The sequence below is a fragment of the Mustela erminea genome, chromosome 20 (assembly GCF_009829155.1).
Source record: "Mustela erminea isolate mMusErm1 chromosome 20, mMusErm1.Pri, whole genome shotgun sequence".
Lineage (NCBI taxonomy): Eukaryota > Metazoa > Chordata > Mammalia > Carnivora > Mustelidae > Mustela > Mustela erminea.
In genome coordinates this window covers 14,925,720-14,944,908 of record NC_045633.1, presented here as the reverse complement: position 1 = coordinate 14,944,908, position 19,189 = coordinate 14,925,720, and the positions used below count along the sequence as shown (strand labels likewise).

General features: G+C 56.4%; 1 protein-coding gene across 5 annotated transcripts in view; it reads right to left on the bottom strand.

Moving 5' to 3' along the window:
- Window positions 1-19,189, bottom strand: part of LOC116580920 — a 138,392-nt gene that overhangs the window by 100,787 nt on the left and 18,416 nt on the right. For all 5 annotated transcript variants that reach the window (XM_032327782.1, XM_032327786.1, XM_032327785.1 and 2 more), the window contains 11 exons: window positions 18,157-18,260; window positions 15,742-15,907; window positions 11,889-12,074; window positions 11,603-11,755; window positions 10,207-10,351; window positions 8,002-8,160; window positions 7,348-7,472; window positions 6,147-6,341; window positions 2,841-2,996; window positions 2,014-2,198; window positions 824-1,006 (listed from right to left, as the gene is read on the bottom strand). In XM_032327782.1, coding sequence (XP_032183673.1) covers window positions 824-1,006; window positions 2,014-2,198; window positions 2,841-2,996; window positions 6,147-6,341; window positions 7,348-7,472; window positions 8,002-8,160; window positions 10,207-10,351; window positions 11,603-11,755; window positions 11,889-12,074; window positions 15,742-15,907; window positions 18,157-18,260 — 1,757 coding nt within the window. The remainder of the gene's footprint in view (window positions 1-823; window positions 1,007-2,013; window positions 2,199-2,840; window positions 2,997-6,146; window positions 6,342-7,347; window positions 7,473-8,001; window positions 8,161-10,206; window positions 10,352-11,602; window positions 11,756-11,888; window positions 12,075-15,741; window positions 15,908-18,156; window positions 18,261-19,189) is intronic.

Below are 19,189 nucleotides of genomic sequence, written 5' to 3'. Positions count from 1 at the left end.
GATTAATGTGGCCTCTTTGGGAGAGTAAGAAGAAGGGTGGTTCAAGGGGGGATTAGGGTGCAGGGGGAGGGCGTGAGTGAAGGGCAGGAGGTAGTGGAAGGAAACAGGTGAGATGTGGCAGGCCCCCCAGGAGGAAGGACAATCATAAAGTCTTGGGTTATCCTAGAAACAAGTATAGGGTTTTAAACAAGTTGGTGGGGGGGGGGGCGAGGGAGGAGTGACATGACTTGACATTTTAAAGGACCTCACTGGTTGCCGCTGGGAGAAGGGCCTAGAGGACAGCCAGAGGACACAGTGTCCCTGGCTAGGGGGGACAACATAGACAAAGCACCTGTGTGGGGACAAGCTGGTCCCAGGAGGGACCCCTATAAAGAGCTGATGAGTATGGGGGCTCCCCACCCTCAGCCACCCCGCAGTCCCTGTCACAGACCCCCCCATACTGACACACTCAGACACACAGGATGCTCGCAGACACGCCAACACCCCCTCACAGACACATGCACACGCTCACACACCCACAATCAGACAGGCACACTGCACTCACACACATGCTCAGACACATACCTGTGCACGCACAGACTCAGAAATCCACCCTCATGCGCACACATGCTCGTGCAACAAGGGTGCAACACACACGCTCGTGCAACAAGGGTGCAACACACACCCTCACACACATGTGGTCACACACACACCGTCTCACACCCACAGAAACATGGGCGATCACGCACACATGCTCATGGGTGCTCCCAGACACACGTCCCCAAGCCCTCAGGCCACACCCACCCGCGCACGGGCTCCCTCTCGCGTGTGCAGGACGCCCCACCTGAAGCTGAGTAGCTCCACGGCCTCCTCTGGGGTGTTCAGATGCACCTTGAGGTCCCGGCCCTTCCTTGCGTGGATCCCCCCATCCAGGCTGGCAGCACCACGGACGCTGGTCACCCACTGCAGCCCGGCCCGCCCCAGGACACCTGTTGTACCCATCTGCGCCGAGATCCAGAGCAGGGCACTGCGGGGAGAGCCAGGCACTGGCTGCAGCCTGCAGGCCCCGGGTGGCCACACACACAGCGTCCCCTTACGCACCGCCCCTGCTGTTCTCGGCAGCCCTGCCCCGTTGTCCCCCTTCCCACCCCCCTGCAGCTCCCCACCCCCACGCTCTCTGGGCACCACACCCCCCTTGTGTGCCAGGCACGCCATCTGGTCCATCTGGACCTCGCCATCACCGGCCTCAACTTAGAGACGCAGACCCAGGCTGGGAGCAGCAAAACCACCTGCTCAGGCCCTGTCACCGGGACGCAGGGCAGTAGGACCCGGACCAGGAGGCTGTCTGAGCCCCAGCTGGGGTCTTCGTGCCAAAGAGCGGGTAGCACGGGATGTCCAGGCTCCCCACATCGGACCCAGAAACCACAGACGGGACAGGTGAACGGGGGACACCTGTGAGTGGACAGTCGCCCAGCAGGCCCCGGACCCCTCCAGAATCAGACCAAGCCCTGAACCAACTCTGCCCATGCTCCCATGCTGTGGGGCCTGGACCAGCAGCGCGCCTGCCTAGGGCCTGTTTTCTCAACCATTACTGGGAATACGGAGAGACTGCCCGCCTGGTCGGTGGCGATGCGGGGTCACCAGAGTCCCAGCCCATACATCCCAGATGGTCCTCCGCCCCTCCCTCGTCTCCTCTCGGAGGCAGAGTGGAGCAGAGGGAAGCATGCCACGTGGCAGGACACCAGAGTCCCGTGGCCTGGCCCCTGCTTCATCCTTGGGCACATGACGTCCCCTCACTGAGCCTCAGTCTCCTCACCCGTCAAGTGGGCACAGCTGCCCAGCATCTTCTCACAGTCTCTTGACACAAAAAACACTCAGTCATGGGATTGGCGGTGTGATGGTACGAGGGACGGTCTGCAGGGCGGGGATCCCCTCCAGCCCGGCGCTAATGGCTCAGCTCTCCGCGGCCCTCTGTAGGGGGAGGCCCCCGCCCGCCCACCTCCCTCCTCCAGCTCCAAGAAGCCAGCCAGCTACCTGGGCTTGACGTAACCGTTCACAGAGAAGTCCAGAGGGTGCTGGAAGTTGGCAGTCCCCCGGACTCGGAGGCTGACGGCGGCCGAGGCATGGAGGGTCAGCCGGGCGGGAAGGCCGGATATGGTGGGAAAGGTGAGCTCCTGCAGCGCTAGGTTCAGCCTCCGGGTCACCTGGACCTCCTGCCCCTGCGGCCAGAGGACCGTCATGACGCAGGTGACAGCCCCTGGTGCACACACTGAGCACACAGTCTTATCTGATCAAATAAGATCCTCACACCTGAGCGGTGTCGGAGGGAGGGACAAGATCATTACGCCGTCTTTCCGGAGGAGGAAACGGAGCCCACAGACAGGTGAAATCACCTGGCCAAACCCACGTGGGTAGAAACAGGTAGAGCGCAGTTCAAACCCAGTTTCCTGCAGGAAAGGGTCAGAGCTCGGGGATCCAGGGTGAGTCAGATAAGAGGGAATGTGGGCCATGCCCGGGATGCAGAGCACCCAGTAAGCGCCAGATGCATTTTAAATGCTTTGGTGCATTTTTACTGCATTATCTCATTTAACACAACAGCCCCATGAAGCTGCTGCTTTTGCGGCTACCGTGGTTGTTACGCTATCATGCCTATTTCACAGATGCACACACCGAGGCCAGGACCCGTGAACTCTCCCGAGGAGGTAAGAGGTGGAGCCGCGATTTGAGCTTCAGCCTGGCTCAACATACCGTGGTCTTAGGTCTGAAACGGACTATCGTACTCCCCACCCCCAACCTGAAGCATCGAAGGAAACAAGACGGGGTCAGCGGGGCTGGGAGGGGCCAAGCCCAGGCGGAGGTACCTTCAGGAGCTTGACGGCCAGCTCGGCCACGTTCAAGGATGGACGGTTCACGCGGCTCGCCATCGCCCCACAGTCCACGAAGCTCAGCTCGTGCCCGAACACCTTCACGCTCAGCTGGCACCGCAGCGCCCGCCGCTCTGTGCGCCTCCGGGTCACCTGAGGGAGAGCCCAGACCAGACGGGTGACTAGGAGCAGGTCTGCTGCCTGGACGCAGGTGGGGGCCGGGGGGGGGAGCAGAAGGGCAAGGCCAAGGACTTTTGGTGTCTGAAATATGGCTTGCAAAACTCATGGCCTTCAGGCAGAATCCCCAGATGGGTTTTCTTTGGGCTGCACGGTGCTGCCGAAATGCCCTGGGCAGTGTGTGTGGCTGTGAGTGTTCTCACCATCCTCTTGTTTAGGAATCATCTTACATTTGCAGAAAAGTTACGAAGATGGTGCAGAGAGCTCCCCCACACCCCTCGCCCTGTCTCTGCTGGCACCATCTTTCATGGCCAGCATGCAAGGAAGGCAAAAAAGCCAACACGGACATGTAGTAGTAAGAAAACCCCAAATTTCACGTTTTTCCAGTCCGGCTCTCCCTCCGTTCCAGCGACCACAGTGCATTGGCTTGTCCCATCTCTCCTGTCTCCTCCCATCTGCGACCATTTGTCTTTCTTCGTATTTTTCACCGTGCATGTTTTTTTGAGACACACAGAGAGCACGAGCAGCGGGGAGGGGCAGAGGGAGAAGGAGACTCCCTGCTGAATGGGGAGCCCAACATGGGGCTCAATCCCAGGACCCCGAGATCGACCCGAGCAGAAGGCAGACTGCTCCACTGACTGAGCCGCCCAGGAGTCCCTCGTAGTGCATATATATATTTTTTTTTTTAATTTGAATTTGTTGGGGCACCTGGGTGGCTCAGATGTTAAGCGTCTGCCTTTGGCTCAGGTCATGATCCCAGGGTCCTGGGATTGAGCCCCACATCAGGCTCTCTGCTCAGCAGGGAAATCTGCTTCTCCCTCTCCCACTCCCCCTGCTTGTGTTCCCTCTCTCACTGTTTCTCTCTCTGTCAAATAAATGAATAAAATCTTTAGCCAAGAAATAACGAAATTTGAGTTTGTTCCCAATGTTTAAAAATTAGGAGACTACCTATAAAAATCCAGACTCTCAGGGGCACCTGGGTGGCTCAGTGGGTTAAAGCCTCTGCCTTTGGCTCAGGTCATGATCCCAGAGTCCTGGGATCGAGCCCCGTGTCGGGCTCTCTGCTCCACAGGGAGCCTGCTTCCTCCTCTCTCTCTGCCTGCCTCTCTGACTTCTTGTGATCTCTGTCTGTCAAATAAATAAAATCTTAAAAAAAAAAAAATCCAGACTCTCTGGCTTCTCCAAGCAGAGAACTATTGGCCTCCTGCCCACCACAACAAGGGGCGGTAAGAAAACAGAGTGGGATGGCGGCCCCCGCTTTTAACTGAGGCACGAGCACTTCCCCCCTGCCACAGCCCCCACCACTCCCTATCGCCCCTCCAACACTGAGGCCAAGCGTTGTTCCCACTATCGCTGTGCTTGTGCTAACCCGATCCTGGGATTAGGACTCCCGATCCCGAGTGGGAAAATAACAGACAAAAAGGACGCGGATTCTACGGAAAAGTCTTCACATACCGCCCACCACCCTCCTCCTCGTTGCCTGCCAGCCCCAGCTCCAGTCCGAGAGGCTTGAAGGGCACAGACCGCGTCCTGACCATCTCTGCACCCTTGGGCCCAGGGGTTCACACCTGATGACTGGTAAAGCTGTGAACATGGGAACCAATGCCCCCGCCCGTCCTTGATCCCCCTCAGATGTACATGGCAATGGCCTCTTACAAGAGTAAAAAGGTGCCCACAACTAAATGCCCATCAGTGGGAGAATCATCACGCAAAATAGAATTCCCACCCACAGAATGGATATTTTAAGACCCCACGACCCACCAACTCCATTCCTAGGCATATCCCCAGCCGAAACATATACATGCCTTCAACAAAAAAACAAGTGCAAGAATATTCATAGGAGGGGCGCCCAGGTGGCTCAGTGGGTTAAGCCTCTGCCTTCGGCTCGGGTCATGATCCTGGGGTCCTGGGATCGAGCCCCGCATCGGGCTCTCTGCTCCGCGGGGAGCCTGCTTCCCCCCTTTCTCTCTGCCTGCCTTTCTGCCTACTTGTGATCTCTGTCTGTCAAATAAATAAATAAAATCTTTAAAAAAATATTCATAGGACTATCTGCAATGAGCCCAGAAACTCTAAGTTATCCAAAAGCCCACTGCAAGTAGGACGGACAAAGAAATCCTGCTGTGTTCACATCACAGCAGCGCTGAACAGCGGGGAGGACGAGCAAAGCGTGCCTATACCCAGCCCCGTAGCTGGAGCTCACCCACAAAATTTAAGCCAAAGAGGCCAGACACACACACACACACACACACACACACACACACTGACAGGAACAGAATTATTCACACTTGCCAAAAGGTGGAAACCACCTGCAAACCCTATGTCTATCAGGAGCGAGCAGGTAAACATAAGGAGGTCTACCCACACCATGCAATGTTCTTCAGGCTTCAAGAGGGATGGAGGACCCATCTGTGCTACACGGATGCGTCTCGAAACATGATGGATGCTCAGTGAGAGACGCCAGACACGACAGGTCACGTGCCGTCTGACTCTATCTATAGGAAGTGTCCAGAACAGGTCAGTCCACACAGACCCAAAGCAGGCTAGTGGTTGCCAGGGGTGGGGGAGGACATGATGGGGTCTCCTTTGGGGTGATGAGAATGTTCTAGAATCAGACGGAAGTTGGTGTTGCTCATCTTGGTACGTGTGCATCCACGCGTCCAAAATTACCAAACTGTATACTTGAAACACCCACCCCTTTATTCAATGTAGATGATACCTCTGCAAAGCTGATTTTTACAAAGTAGAATTCATTGGCGCAGTTAGGAGGCAGATTAGTGATCATCCTTGTTGGGGGCGGGTAGAGTGGTGGAGGGGGTGCAGGGGGGCCTCTGGGGGACTGATAATGGGCCGGGCATTGATTAGAAGGAGGCGTTCTGTTGGTGGAGATGCATTTAGGACTTGGACAATTTCCTAATTGTATGTGACACTTTGATCAATATGTTTTCGAGATAAAGCAGGCCAACAGCTGACGACTGAGCTCTGGACCAGCTCCTTGTCTCTATGAGCCTGCCCCAGGGCTCAGAGCCTGTCCCGGTCAGAGGTGATGGAGGCCTGAGTCCACAGCCCAAAACCTCAGCCTGGTGAGGAGAGGGAGCTGGGTGGGTGCAAGTTCCCCGCTCCCCTTACCTTCTGCTGTATGTCTCTCAGCTTTCTGGACCTTTCTCCTGGGCAGTCAGGGTGGGGTCCCCATGGTGTGGGCTCTGGTTCCGGCTCTGGGGATTTCTCTGGCTGGGGCTCTGTCTCCTCTTCCTGTCCCCAGAAGGACTGGCTGCCAAACAGCCTGTGGACGATTTTCTCTGCATTTTCCAGCCGGAGGCCAAGCTGGGAAGAAAAGCCAGGGCTCACTCAGGAGCAGCTCGGTTGGCTGATCCAAAGCTGCAGACCTGGGGGCTCAAAGTTGGGGGAGAGGGTAGCAGACTTGGGGAGTGCACTCTGGGCTCCCCAGGGTCCACCTGGGCCCAAGGCAAGGGGCACCACCTTTTCAAACCAGCAAGTTCCACAACTGTTGGGCAAATGTCCCTCAGCAAAAATCCTTACCTTAAGGCCCTGGTTCCTATGTCACCGCCTCTGGGAAGTCTTCCCTGATTTCCCACATCACTCCCTTCCCATATTCCCCACCCCCAGACCAAATCTATCACTGCTTCCTCTGAGAGTCCAGCACAGAATTTCTGGGTCACACTCATGCTGTCGTCTGTGTGTCTCCCTTGCACGATTCTGAGCTCCCTGAGAGCAGGGACCCACGTCTCCTTCTCTAGGCATGCTGACGGCCCGGTTGGTTCATCATTTTGTGTGGATTTGACTGGGCCATGGGGTCCTGACATATTTGGTCAGACAGAATTGTGGGTGTTTTGTGAGAGTGTTTCTGGATAAATTTAACGTTTTTTTTTGGTGGAACGACGGAAAGATGGAATGGATGGATGGATGGACAGATGGATGGACAGATATACGGATGTATATAGGGTACAGACAGATGAGTGTGTGGGTACATAATTCTGTGTGTATATGTGCATGTTTTGTGTGTGTGTGTGTGTGTGTGTGTGAGACTAGAGAATGCAGGGTGAGAGCTTGACAGGGAAATAGACGGGAAGCTACATGAATGGATGGTGATGACGGGGTGGATGGCTGATGCATACCGACAGGCATACAGCTGTGTGGGTGGCTGGGTGCACGGCCGGGTGCACGGCCGGCTGACCGGGAGAACAGGCACAAGACAGAGCAGTCGATCTATACAGAGAAGAAGTCATCCGTGGAAAGAGGGGGGGATGCGATTGTTTCTGGCCCCAAGTCTAGAAGAGGCCCCAAGAGATCACAGCAGGCCCCCTCGTACCTCCAGGAGGTTGAAGGCATGACCTAGAGCGTGGATGGTCAGGTTGGTCGTGGCAGAGCGGGGGAGGAAGGAGGCTGGAGAAAAGAGAATGGTCCTCTCCACGTTGGCTCCCAGGCTGCCAGACACTAGGACGAGAGAGAGAGAGAGTCAGTCCACTCCTGCCCCTCACAGAGCAGGGTCTGGCCACTGAGGGGCAAGAGCCTGGGAAAGGGAAGGACGGGGTGTGTCCTCTCCAGCAGGACACGTGTCTCAGCCTTAGGCCTCATCAAGAGCCCAGGAAAGGCTGGAAGGGTCAACCCCTGCTAACAGGCAGAGAGAGGGCACAGCCAGGGCACCCCACCCTTCGCCCCCAGACCTCCAGAGCGGCTGAAGTAGTCTGGGTGCCTGGGCTAGAATGGGGTTTCCTTCTGGACGCTCTGTGTCATTGTGATAAGGAGGTGACAGCCCCAGTGTGGATCTAATCTCCTTGTAACACCGGGGAGAAAGTTCTCCAACTCGCAGGTGCGCCACAGAATCAATGCCGATTTACACAGAAACAGATGACACTAGGGAATGAACATCCTTGAGCCACGTGTCCTCAAAGGGTTAGAGCTCCCGGGTCCCCAGGGCTTTGTGGCCCTAGAGCAGGACCGCACCTGCCCAGGATGGCCATACCAGAGCGAAAGGTGACATCAGCATAGGACGAGTGTTTCCAGGCCTCCGGCTGGAACTCCCGGCTCAGGATGTCCTCGGGGAGGGCCTCCTGGAGAGCTCGCTTCAGGGGGTCGCCGGTCTCCAGCAGCTGTGTCAGGTGACTCCACACAAAGGAGCCCACTGGAGTCGGGTCACAGCCAGCAGGCCGGGAAAGAAAAAGGATGGAGGAGGGGAAGGATGAATCTGGAACTGACACAGCCCAGAGAAAAGAGCCCCCTGAGCCCCGATCCCAAGTCCTACTATGTCCACATGCCAGGGTATCCGTTGGGTATCCACATTTTCTTTCCAGAAATACTGGCACACAGCAGGGCCTTAATGGAATATGGAAATCTAGCTTGTGCATAGCCCTGGGACATGCCTCTCCTAAAGGGAGAAGGAGGCATTGTGGGGAAAGCTCTGGCTTGACAGTCAGACCCAAGTCTGAATCTCGGTTCCACCACTCAGGAGCTGTGTGCCCTCGGGCTGGTACACTCCCTCTCTGAGGCTTAGTTTCCTCATTTGTGAAATGCAGTAACCACCCATCTCCCAGGGCTGATGGTGCAGACGAGTCAAGAGCAAGCCTGGGCCCAAAGAACAGAATGTCTTTCAGGCTTGACAAAGGTGTGATATGCAATTTGTGATGGGGGTCCTCTCTCTCAGGCTCTCTGGAGGAGTAAAAATCAAATGACAGCACCAAGGGGAGAGTCCAGTTAGGGATACTAGAGTCTAACTGGGAACCCTGAATCCTCTTGGTTGTCTCAGGCTCTCAGAAGGCCCAAGAAAGAGCTTCTAGAACAATCCATCAAGGAAGAGAATGGAATCAGGCTTTTGTTTCCACTGGGCAGCACACATAGGCTTGGTGCCCCAGGGCCTCTATCAAAGCTGAGCCCTTTGGCTGATCCCCAAGTGACAGGGCTTGGCCCGGTGGCCTCCTATCCCACACACATCTCACCCCATCCCTGAAACTGCCAATGAACAGTTGCATCTTCTAGCAGTACCGTTTCTTTTCCTTTTGGGGGGTACCGTTTCTTTAGAAGGTAATTCAGCAGTATCACGGCCTTTTAAATGTGTACGCCCCGTAACTGGCCATATGCCCTCTGGAAAATTATCCTACGGCTAGATTAGCACATGGTCCGGAAGGTGGATGCATGGAGAGGTTCAATTTGCTGGTTGTTTCTTGTGACAAAAACCCAGAAACGACCGAAATGCCTAGTGTAAGATCCTAGTAGGATATCATGCAACAGGAGATAAGAGTTCACATGTCCTGATATGGAAGGAGCCTCCAGAAATGCCAAAGGCAAAAAGCAAAGGCACAACAGCCTCTAAAACATGACCCTGAGGTGCTGGTGTTTGGGAGATCCACGGACAGGCTCGTCTGTGTGCTCCCAGTTCTGCTGGGATATGGAAAAGAACTGGTCACCATGAATGCATTCAGGCAGTGGGACTAGAGGGCCCAGGGAAGAAGCAGGTAGGTTTTAGTTTGCCACTTCTACTTTCCTGTCCGCTTTGAAACTCTAAACAGCCACACACACACACACACAAACACACACACAGCCCTTAAAATATTCTAAAGGTCTTTGTGTATTAACTCAGTTTATGCTCCCTCGAAGAGGAAGGGGCTGTGATCATCCCTACTTCACAGATACAGAAACAGAGGCTCAGAAAGGCTTCGTAACTTGTCCAAAGGCACGCAGGTAGGAAGTGGCTGAGCTGGGATTTGAACCCATGCTGTTGGGCTCCAGGCACTCAACTCACTGTCCATCAGGGAAAGATTTGTTGAAAATCAGCTGAACTTCTTTTTTGAATTTTCACTTTTAGGTTTAGGAACTGTGGCCAGAGACCCCCATTTAAAGGAAACTCTCTGACCCCGGCAGGGATCTGAGATTCGCAGATGCCATCCCTCCTCTGTCTCGAGTCTCCCTTCCAGGTACTAGGTCGCAAACTGACCAGAGCTACAAGGGAAGCCACTGACTTCCATCCCTTTTTACAGATGAGGAAATGGAGGACCAGAGAGGAAAAGGGATGCGTGCAAGTTTAACCCACTGCCATATGTATGAGGCTGGGGTATGCCAGGCCAGTTGGCCAGGTGGGGTGGCGAGAATAGGAGAGCAGGATGGGGTTAAGAGAGCACCCTCCGGGAAGCTCTGGGCCGGCCCCAGCACCCCCTCTCCCAGCTGCCCTGCTCACCCTGGGTGGACCGCTCGGCTGCCTGGGTCCGCCGCACCTGTGCAAACACGGCCTCGCCAGGGCATCTCATCAGGGCCAGGTAGGCGTTGATGCGGATCTCGGCATCCTCCTCAGGGTTTTGGTATAGATGGGAGAGTGCAGCTCGCTGGCTTGGGCAGAGCAAAGGCCATCACCTGGGGCCCGTCCACCTCCATCCCCCTCCACTCAGTAGCACAAGGTCCCCCGAGCTGTTCTGGCTCTGGGGGCCGGGGGTGGGGGTGGCCCTGCTGCCCTGTCCCAGCTCACACGAAGTCACAAAGTACTCACCGCAGGAGGCCTCCCCGACACGCTCATCTGTGGGCCAGTTGTGGCCAGTGGTAGGGTCACTGCTTAGCCCATCCTCCCCCAGTCCTCCCAGCACAACCGTCCACTCTTGTAGAAATATTTACTGAGCACCTACTATGTGCCCGGCACAGTGCTAGGTGATGGAAGCCACCCGAAGCTTACCTTCTAGTGCAGGAAGACAGACAGCAAACAAGGTTAAGATGCAAAGTATAGAACACATTAGGTGCTAAGTACTAAAAAGGGAAAAATTAAGTGGGGAAGCAATTTCAGGTGAAAGAGCCAAGAATGACCCCAAGGAGAAAGTGATTTTTAAACAAAAACCTATAGAAGGTGAAGAAGGGAAGCCTGGGGATGTCCAAGGGAAGGGGAAACAGAACATGCAAAGGGCCTGTGGCAGAAGTGGGCCTGGCGTATCTGAGGAACAACAGGCAGCTTGGCGTGCCTGGAAGCAGTGGGGGGTGAAGGAAGGAGGAGATGAACCCACAAGGTGCTAAGCGGGCCTGTGGTCAGAGCACAGTGACCCTGCTAGGTCACTGTAAAGACTTTGGCTAGTGGCTCCCTTCTCAAAGGGAGCCACTAGTCCAGGGGCCAGCAAACCTTTCGGCAAAGGGACAGATGGTACATTTTTCTGGCTTTGCGGGCCTTACCGTCTCTCCTGCCACTGCTCAACTCCACAGCGAGAGCAAGACAGCAGCACAGACAACACACAGAGAGCAGGCACAGCCGCATTCCAGCAAAGCACTGTGTACAAAACAGGCAGCAAACGAGGAGGGGCCTGCGGTCCAGAGCTCGCCACCCCCTGAACGAGAGGGTTTGCAGGGATGGCTTCTCTGTGGTTTGCAATCATATGTTTGTCTGTGTGCTTATTGGACAAGTATGTGCCTCCCACCAGACATGGGATCTGTGAGAACAGAGACATGGGCTCTCCTTCACACCCGGGCCCAGCACATAGTAGGTGCTCAGTAAACATGTGACGAATGAATGACCACATAAAGAGGTGAACTGGCAAATGGTGGTTCAAGACCCACAGTCGCCCCATCGTCACCCTAGCCGATGACAAGCAGGAGCTCACATCTGCAGAGCAGGGGACCCTCCGGAAGGCCTGGATGGCCCCCAGCCGGACTTCAGGGGGGCAGTCCCTCTGAGATGCGTAGGTACTTAGTGTTGGGGTGAGAGCTGTGGCCGCCAGGCCCGCATTGCCAATCGCCTTCAGCACGAGCTGGAGCTGGAAAAGAGACTGCGGTGGGGCCTTGAGGCCTGGTGGGGGAGCTCAGCCCACCCACCCACACAGCCTTAGGCTCCCCTGCGTGGCTTGGGCCCCACCAAGGGGCTGTGCCCAGGATTCTGCCTGTCCTCACCTGCTCAGGGTCTGAGGGCTCCCGGAAGGTGCAGTTGGCCCCCAAAGCCTCTCCTAGCATCTTCACGAGGGAGCTGACACCAGGCAGGTGTCCACAGGGCCCGTCCAGGGAGGCACAGAGGTTGTGCGTCAGGGCCGAGACACCAAGGAAGGCACTGGGACTGGTCCCTGAGGTCTGCAGAAGAGGCTGGGGACAGAAACCGGCCCCCACCCAAGCCCAGAAGGCTGGTGAGGTGGCCCTTCCCAGGTCTCCCCACAGAGAGCTGAGCCCCGACCCTGGCTGCCCACGGATTCCTGAAAAGACAGAGGCCTGGCCCCCCTGAGAGTCTGAAGAGGCTACTCCGAGCAGGGACTTGTCCACAAGTGTCCTTCCTAAAGCACCCGGGTGGCCCTATGTATCAAGGAGGGAAGACCACGCCATTGAGCTGACCTGGGGCAGGGTGCTCGGCCATGTCTGAGGACGGTTTTGGCCGTCACGCCTGAGAAGCAGGCTTGTCGGTGTCCAGCAGGCAAAGACCTGGGCTATTGCCAGAGGCCCTCTACTAGACAGGGCGGCCCCCCCCACGATGAAGAAAGGCCCACCCCCACCATCCACAGTGCCCTAGTTGAGAATCCCTGGGCGTGGCCACCAGGAGGGAGGAGCGAGGTGCTGGCGGGACGTCCTCAGAGCAGGACATTAGGGTAAATGGTTAACAACCAACCCGCTGCCCCCCACCCTGGGGAAAATGCCAGCCCTAGCGTGGAGCGCTTGCCAATTTCTGGGGTGTAAATGCTCCCACCACGTGCTCTCTGCAGACTCAGTGCTGCAAGGCAAGAAGAACGCGCGCGTCCGGCATGCAGGGAGCGGCGGCCACGCGGCAGGTGCACGCGCACAGCCAGCGTACGGGAGCCCAGCAGCAGACGCGCGCTGCAGGACCAGAATGGGGAATTAAGTCTCTATTACTTCTGCCTGTGTGAGCTCATTGGGCGGTATGAGCGAGCGTGTGTGTTCTCATATGGGTGTGCACCTGTCCTCCAGCACACACGTCTATTCTGGGGCGCGTGACCCTGTGCATGTAGCTGCACGTGCTTGAGTGTGTCCCAGTGCGTGTGTGTGCACATGGGCCAACATCAGTGTGTGCCTTGCGTATATACACGTGTGTCTTGATGTGTATATGTACCCGTCCCAGTGTATCCTGGGAGGCACGTGTGTAGCCAGGTGCGGGTGGCTGTCCCCACTTGTCCCTATGATTCTGGGGGGTGTGTGCACATATAAGATGCATCTGGGTGTGGACGTCTACACGTTCAGGTATGTGTGTGTGCATCTTGGTGGGTATGTCTCCATATGTTTCAGTGGGGGGGGTGTGGCCCCGTGTGGCCTCAGGGGGGTGTCCTTGGGGTATAGGAGTCTCCAAGTGCGTGTTTTCTTTGTGAAAGGAAGGGGATGTACGGGCTGGAAAAGTGCGTCCGCCGTTAGTGTAGCCTGGGCAAGTGAAGACAAACCCTCCCGATTCTGCATACAGAGGAGAGAGTGCCGGGGTTCTGGAAAGTGGAGAGAAGCCACTGAGCACATGGGAGGAGGGTTCCTGCTGGCCAGAGGCTCTGCTCCAGCAAGGCTGCGGAGGGGAGGCGGGGTGGACTCAGGGCCTCCCGGCTCCCAGACCCGGATGGAACCTGAGAGACGGTAGGGAGAGACGGTAGAACCCCGTGGGGAAGGCCGGGTGGCTGCAGCCACTCCACTCATTGCCGGACCCGAACAGCCAGGCCAGCTCAGGCCAAGGCTCCTGGAGAAGCCCAGACAGGAATGATCCTGAGTGGATGGCCGTCCTGGGGGGGTCTGCCCCAAACTGCCAGGCTTTCTTCACAACCGATTTCCCTTTTCCAATGGGACTTGAATACTCACTCCTCTTGTCCCAAAACAACACTCCCCAAGACGCCAAACCGCAAAACTAGTAGGAAACAAAAAGAAGAAGAAGAGGAGGAGGAGGAGGAGGCGACAGCACCCTGGGGAGCTCAGAAGGACCGCTGGGCTGGATTTTCCAAACCAGGAACTTCTAACTCCCATTCTTCAAGAGACACCATTTGGAGAAGAAACGGCAAAGAGGTTGAATGCGGCCCAGCAATGGAACAGAGTCTGCACATGCGCGCGCGCACATGCACGCGCATGCACCTGCATGGGGATGCACGTGCACGCGCACACATGCACATGCACGCATGCGCGCAGAGCACGGACAAGACTCACAGAGGATGCGGGAGAAAGCAGCCACACTTCAGGTGCACGTGAGCTCACGGTATGAAGGTCAAGAGCAGGCAAAACTGAGTCAAGACCAGAAAGGTCAGCATCCCTGCAACCTGTGAGGTCAGGGATGGGGAGGGGCATGAGAAGTGGGAGGGGAGAAGCGGGAAATGTCCTCCCATCTTCCAGGAGAGGGTGCGCGGGTGTAAAACCATCAGGCAGGACGCCGGGGCGCCGTCTCCTGATTGATTGTGTGGTTTAATGAGTAATTTAAAACACGCAGCCTCTCCCTGCAGTGGGGGGCCCTGGTTGGGACCGTGCCACAGACGGAGTCTGTGGGGCAAGCGGTGGGATCTGAACCACTGGCGTTTGGTTAATAACAACATACTGACATCAATTTCTTGGATGTGACAATGACACTCTGGTGACGGCGGACGTTAACACTGGGGGACCCTGAGCCATAGATACACAGAAACTCTGTCTAGCTTTGCAACTCTTCCGAACACAAAAAGTTATTGCACAATAAAAAGTATATTAAAACCCTCGCCTGCCTGCCTCCCATCCCCCTCCTCGACCCTTCTCTAACCCCCTCCCTCTTCTCCCTGGCCCCTCCCCCCATCCTCTCCCCACCCCTTCCAGGCTGCAGCAAGCGAGCCCGCACCCCCAGCACAGGCCCAGCACACGCCCGCACGCACGCGTCCAAACCCATCCAGAGAGATGTCAGCTCTGGCCTGGAGGACAGGTGAGGCAGGGGGTGAAGATATTGGGCTCTGTGAGCCCAGGGACCCTGCCAGCTCTGCTCACTGTGTCTCCCTGACAAGGGGTCACAGCAGCGTCCCGTGCCGCGTGCAAGACACTTGGGACACATCACAACTCCTTAATCCACAAGAGTCTCCCCGCCCGTTGCCCCCATCACATGATGGAGAAACAGAGACACAGAAAAGCTCAGTGCGTGGTTAGAGGTCATCGCGGTAAGGGACAAAGCTGGGGTCCAAATCTGGATCACCCTTGCTCCCTGCTGGTGTCCTCTGAATCCTTACCCATGACCTCCCTGGCCCAGCAGGGTGAGGGGTGACAAGAGATGGTGCCCCTAGGGCAAGCGAGGACACACCCCATGGAGAAGAGGGAGCAGCAGGGGGCCTCAGTTTCCTGCCACAGGGGAGCCATCCCAGCACCTACCTCCCAGAGGCATCATCAGGATCACTAAGACCTCCAGGTTAACAAAGCCTCAGCCTTGACTTCACACACGTTTCTTGGTTTCAAGACTCAGTGGACTTATGTGTTTACAGTAACAAGAGCGGCTCTCATGTTAAAGTGCTCAGATACGGTGCCGGACTCTGGGAGAACGAATTTACATGCACCGTCCTGTGTCTGAACCCCAGCCCAGGAGGAAAGTACTTGTTCCATCCCCCTCTTCCAGATCAGAAAAACGGGCTCAGAGACGTTAGGTCACCTGCTCAGAATCACCCAGCGGGCAGAACACTGTTGAGACTCAAACCCAAGATCTCTCTGCTCTGTCCCCACGGGTACCACGAGGGTCTGGCACAAAGGCCTGACAGAAGCGGGTCACCTCCGGTATCCTTTCAGCAGCCGAGTGGGGGAAGGAAGACAGGGGGCCGGGTCTGGGCGGGGTGCTCACCAGCAGCGTGTGGACCATGGCATCCGTGGGCTGTGGGACGAAGGCCAGCGACCAGAGCCACGCCTCCATCTCATCCGCCTCCACCTCCCCCGACACGATGAGGTCCTTCATGAGGCCCACACAGGGCTCGGAGCCGCAGGAGGGCAGGGCGTCCACCAGCGGCTGCCTACAAGAGATGCCTAGGGAGGTCACGGAGGTGGCCTGCACCTGCAGAGCGCCTTCCAGGCCTCCTCTGAGCATCCCGGGAATGCTTTGAGGCTCCAGGAAGTGTGACGGACATGTGTCCAGGATCACAAACCCTGACACATGTCCAGGATCACACATCCACACAGCCCTGAGCTAGGGCTGAGACCCTACCTAGCTTTTAGGGTCTACAGGGACAAGTGCAGCTCAATCCAAACCCTGGCAGGTCTGCCCCCCACCCTCGCCCCCAGGAGAGAGTGGCTTCCGGCAAGACGAGCCCTGCCCACTGTTCTGCTAAAAGGTGCGCCATGGTCACCAGGGAGGGGCCGGCACCCCCTGCCGTCAAACGGGAAACCAAAGCCAGGAGGTGCTTTCTCCCCAAGGTCAACATCAAGACTCTTCTTTTCTTTTTGTGGGTTGCAGAAAGGTTCAGAAGCTCAGAAAAGGTTTTTAACTTTTATGCAATGGTGGCTCTGACAAGGGAGGGGGCCGAAGGAGAGGACAGTCCCCGGGGGCACAGTAGAAACAGGAGGCACCATGAGCCAGCAGGGCACACAGCTGTGGGTAGACCAGGCCACGCACCCCCTGATGAGTGACGCCGGTGACTGGAGAGGACCAGACACCCCAGCCCAACCCGCCAAGCCACCCTCTGCCTGTAAATGGTCCCTGGCCTCAGTTTGCTCATCTGCAAAATGGGGATGCTGGTGAATGAACCTGCCCCGACGTGCCCAGGAGCCCTTGGAAACACAGAGGTCACTTTGTCCGAGTAACGTCCTACCTGTTCTTCCCACCTCCCACCTCCGCACTCCTCTTTTCCCTACAGATTTGGGCCCTGGAGAACCACGCTCTGGTCCCGTGCGGAGGAGACAGCAGAGGCAAGAGACCTCCAAAAGGATCTGTGCTCTCAGAAACTCCTAGATTTGGGATGGGTCTCCCGCCTCCCTGACTCCCAGCATCTACGTGGACCGGGGAGACACGGGCTTGTAGGAAAATCCAGAGTAGCAGGCCGGGTATAGGTCACTGGGGAAAGAGGCAGTTCCTCCCAAAGTCTCCAGGCCCTTGCCTACATCAGACAACATTAAAACGTGCCTAAGTCAGGATCACTTCTATTTAAGCCCATGGGTACCAGATGGAGAAGCCCAGACCACTTAAGTTCAAGTCTCATCTCGGCTGTGTGACTCTGGACCAGTTTCCCAACTTCTCTGGGCCTTGGCTTCCTTCTGCACATGTAAAGCAGGAAACAGAATAAAGCCACCTAGCCCATGGGGTCCTTGCAGGGGTTAAATCAGAGAATACGGGGGCGCCTGGGTGGCTCTGTCGGCTCAATGTTCAAGTTTTAATTTCAGCTCAGGTCATGATCTCGGGGTCATGGGATCGAGCCCCCGCATTGGGCTCCATGCTCAGCGTGGAGCCTGCTTGAGATTCTCTCTTTCCCTCTCCTTCTGCACCTCCCCCTACCCCACACACCCCCTTTCAAATAAATAATGTTTGAAAAAATAAAAATAAATGCCAGAATACAGAGAGAGGGTTTCAGAAGATGACTTTGCCATTCCGTTTTACAGTCATTCGGTTAGACACTTGGCAATGCTGACTTTACAGGGGTCCCCCCTTTCATATTTTGTAGCTAATAAGATTTTTGAGATCTTCTTGATAGCCTTCGAGAAAGTCCCAGACGTCTGGATCTCAGGGCCTAGAGAGCAGCTGGACTTCCAGAAGGAGCCCCAAGCTTCCCCCCACTGCCACCCACCTGCACAGCCCTGAGCTCAGAGAGCTCCTCAGAGATCCCACTTGGCCCCCGGGGTCTCTACACACCCCTTTGCAGGCCCCACATCAGGAGGGTCCCGGTGGTGGGATCCTAGCCTGGCTGGCTCCCCCCACCCACAGGCAGAGGGGGACCCGAGGCACATTGGAATGCTAATTCCAGCTCCAGGCAAGAGGGTCCCAGTCTGGGGAGAGAACAAAGCCTGTATTTATCCTGCCAGGCCTTTCAGCTTCAGTCCCAAGAGGGCTCGGGCCCGTGGGAACCTCCAAGCTCCCTGCTTAATCACCTTCTTGGCAGCCCTCCCCAGACTGAAGGACAAGTCAATATCCCAGGGATGAGAGAGGAGGAGATATCACCGTCCACGCCTCCTCGGGGACCTGGGACAGTGTCAAGATCAGCCAGCCCCACCCCCGTCCCCCGGACTACCAGCCAGCTCCTGGTCCCCCTCCTCCCCGCAGAACGGTCCTTACCAGTTGTCCCGGCATTTAAAGGAAGACTGTCGCCAGAGTGCCCTCAGCTCGTCTGGGGAGAGGCCCTGGAGCTCGGACACCAGCGTCGAGAACAGTTCTGCAGCCTGGGAATCAGAGGGAGGGGCAGCGTGAGAAACCAGGCAACCTGGGGGGGCAGGAGGGGACACCAGGGTCATCTCAGCCATTCCCCTGCCTTCGCGCAGGACTGCAGAGAAAGTGGGAAAGGCATCAGCATCATCTTCCACCCAAGGTGTCCTGAGACCCAATGAAATGAGGCCACGTGGTCTGGGCTTTTCTCCATGGAATCCTCGGCTCATGGGCTGGCCCATTTTTACTCTTTAACGAGCATTTATTGGGCACCTACTGTGTGCCAGGCCCTGCACTAGGAGCCAGGGACACGGTGGGGAGAAAATCAGACATGATATCCGCATTTGTGGGCTTTATGCTCTAATAAAATCAGTAAGTGTTCACCATGACCATATCTAGTTATTACAAGGAGTCTTAGCAGATTTTGTATAGTGAGACAGCAATATTTCTAGTATTCGTAATGAAAGAAACACATAATCGAGAAAAAGAAATACAAGAACGTTTTTCAGAATTCCGAGCAGAGATGGCTAAGAATGATGTTGCAGGTTCTCTCTCTTGTGGGCAGGCCTGACCAGCACAGTCCCTTAAGGTCCAAACACGCCCAAGGAAATAAAGGACTATATTCAGAGCCTGCACCGCTTAGATCTCAGGAGATACATGGTTTGGTCCTGGCTGACTGCTGGCAGCACCCACGCATTCCCCAGGTTTGGCCAAGGCCAGGATTGAGCCCTTCCCCCACCCCACCTCCTGGACACCCAGGGGTCCATTGGGGCTGGGAGTGGCGTGTCTGGCCTCAAGCCTCCTGTGCTGAGTGGTGGGGACCCAGTTTCCGTGCACACAGCTTGGCTCAGCAAGACACAGGCTGCAAACCAGACCCCTTATCGGCCAGCTCAGCCCACCCCCAGACTCCTGCCAGCACGTCTGCCGCCCAGGGTCCAGGCAGCAT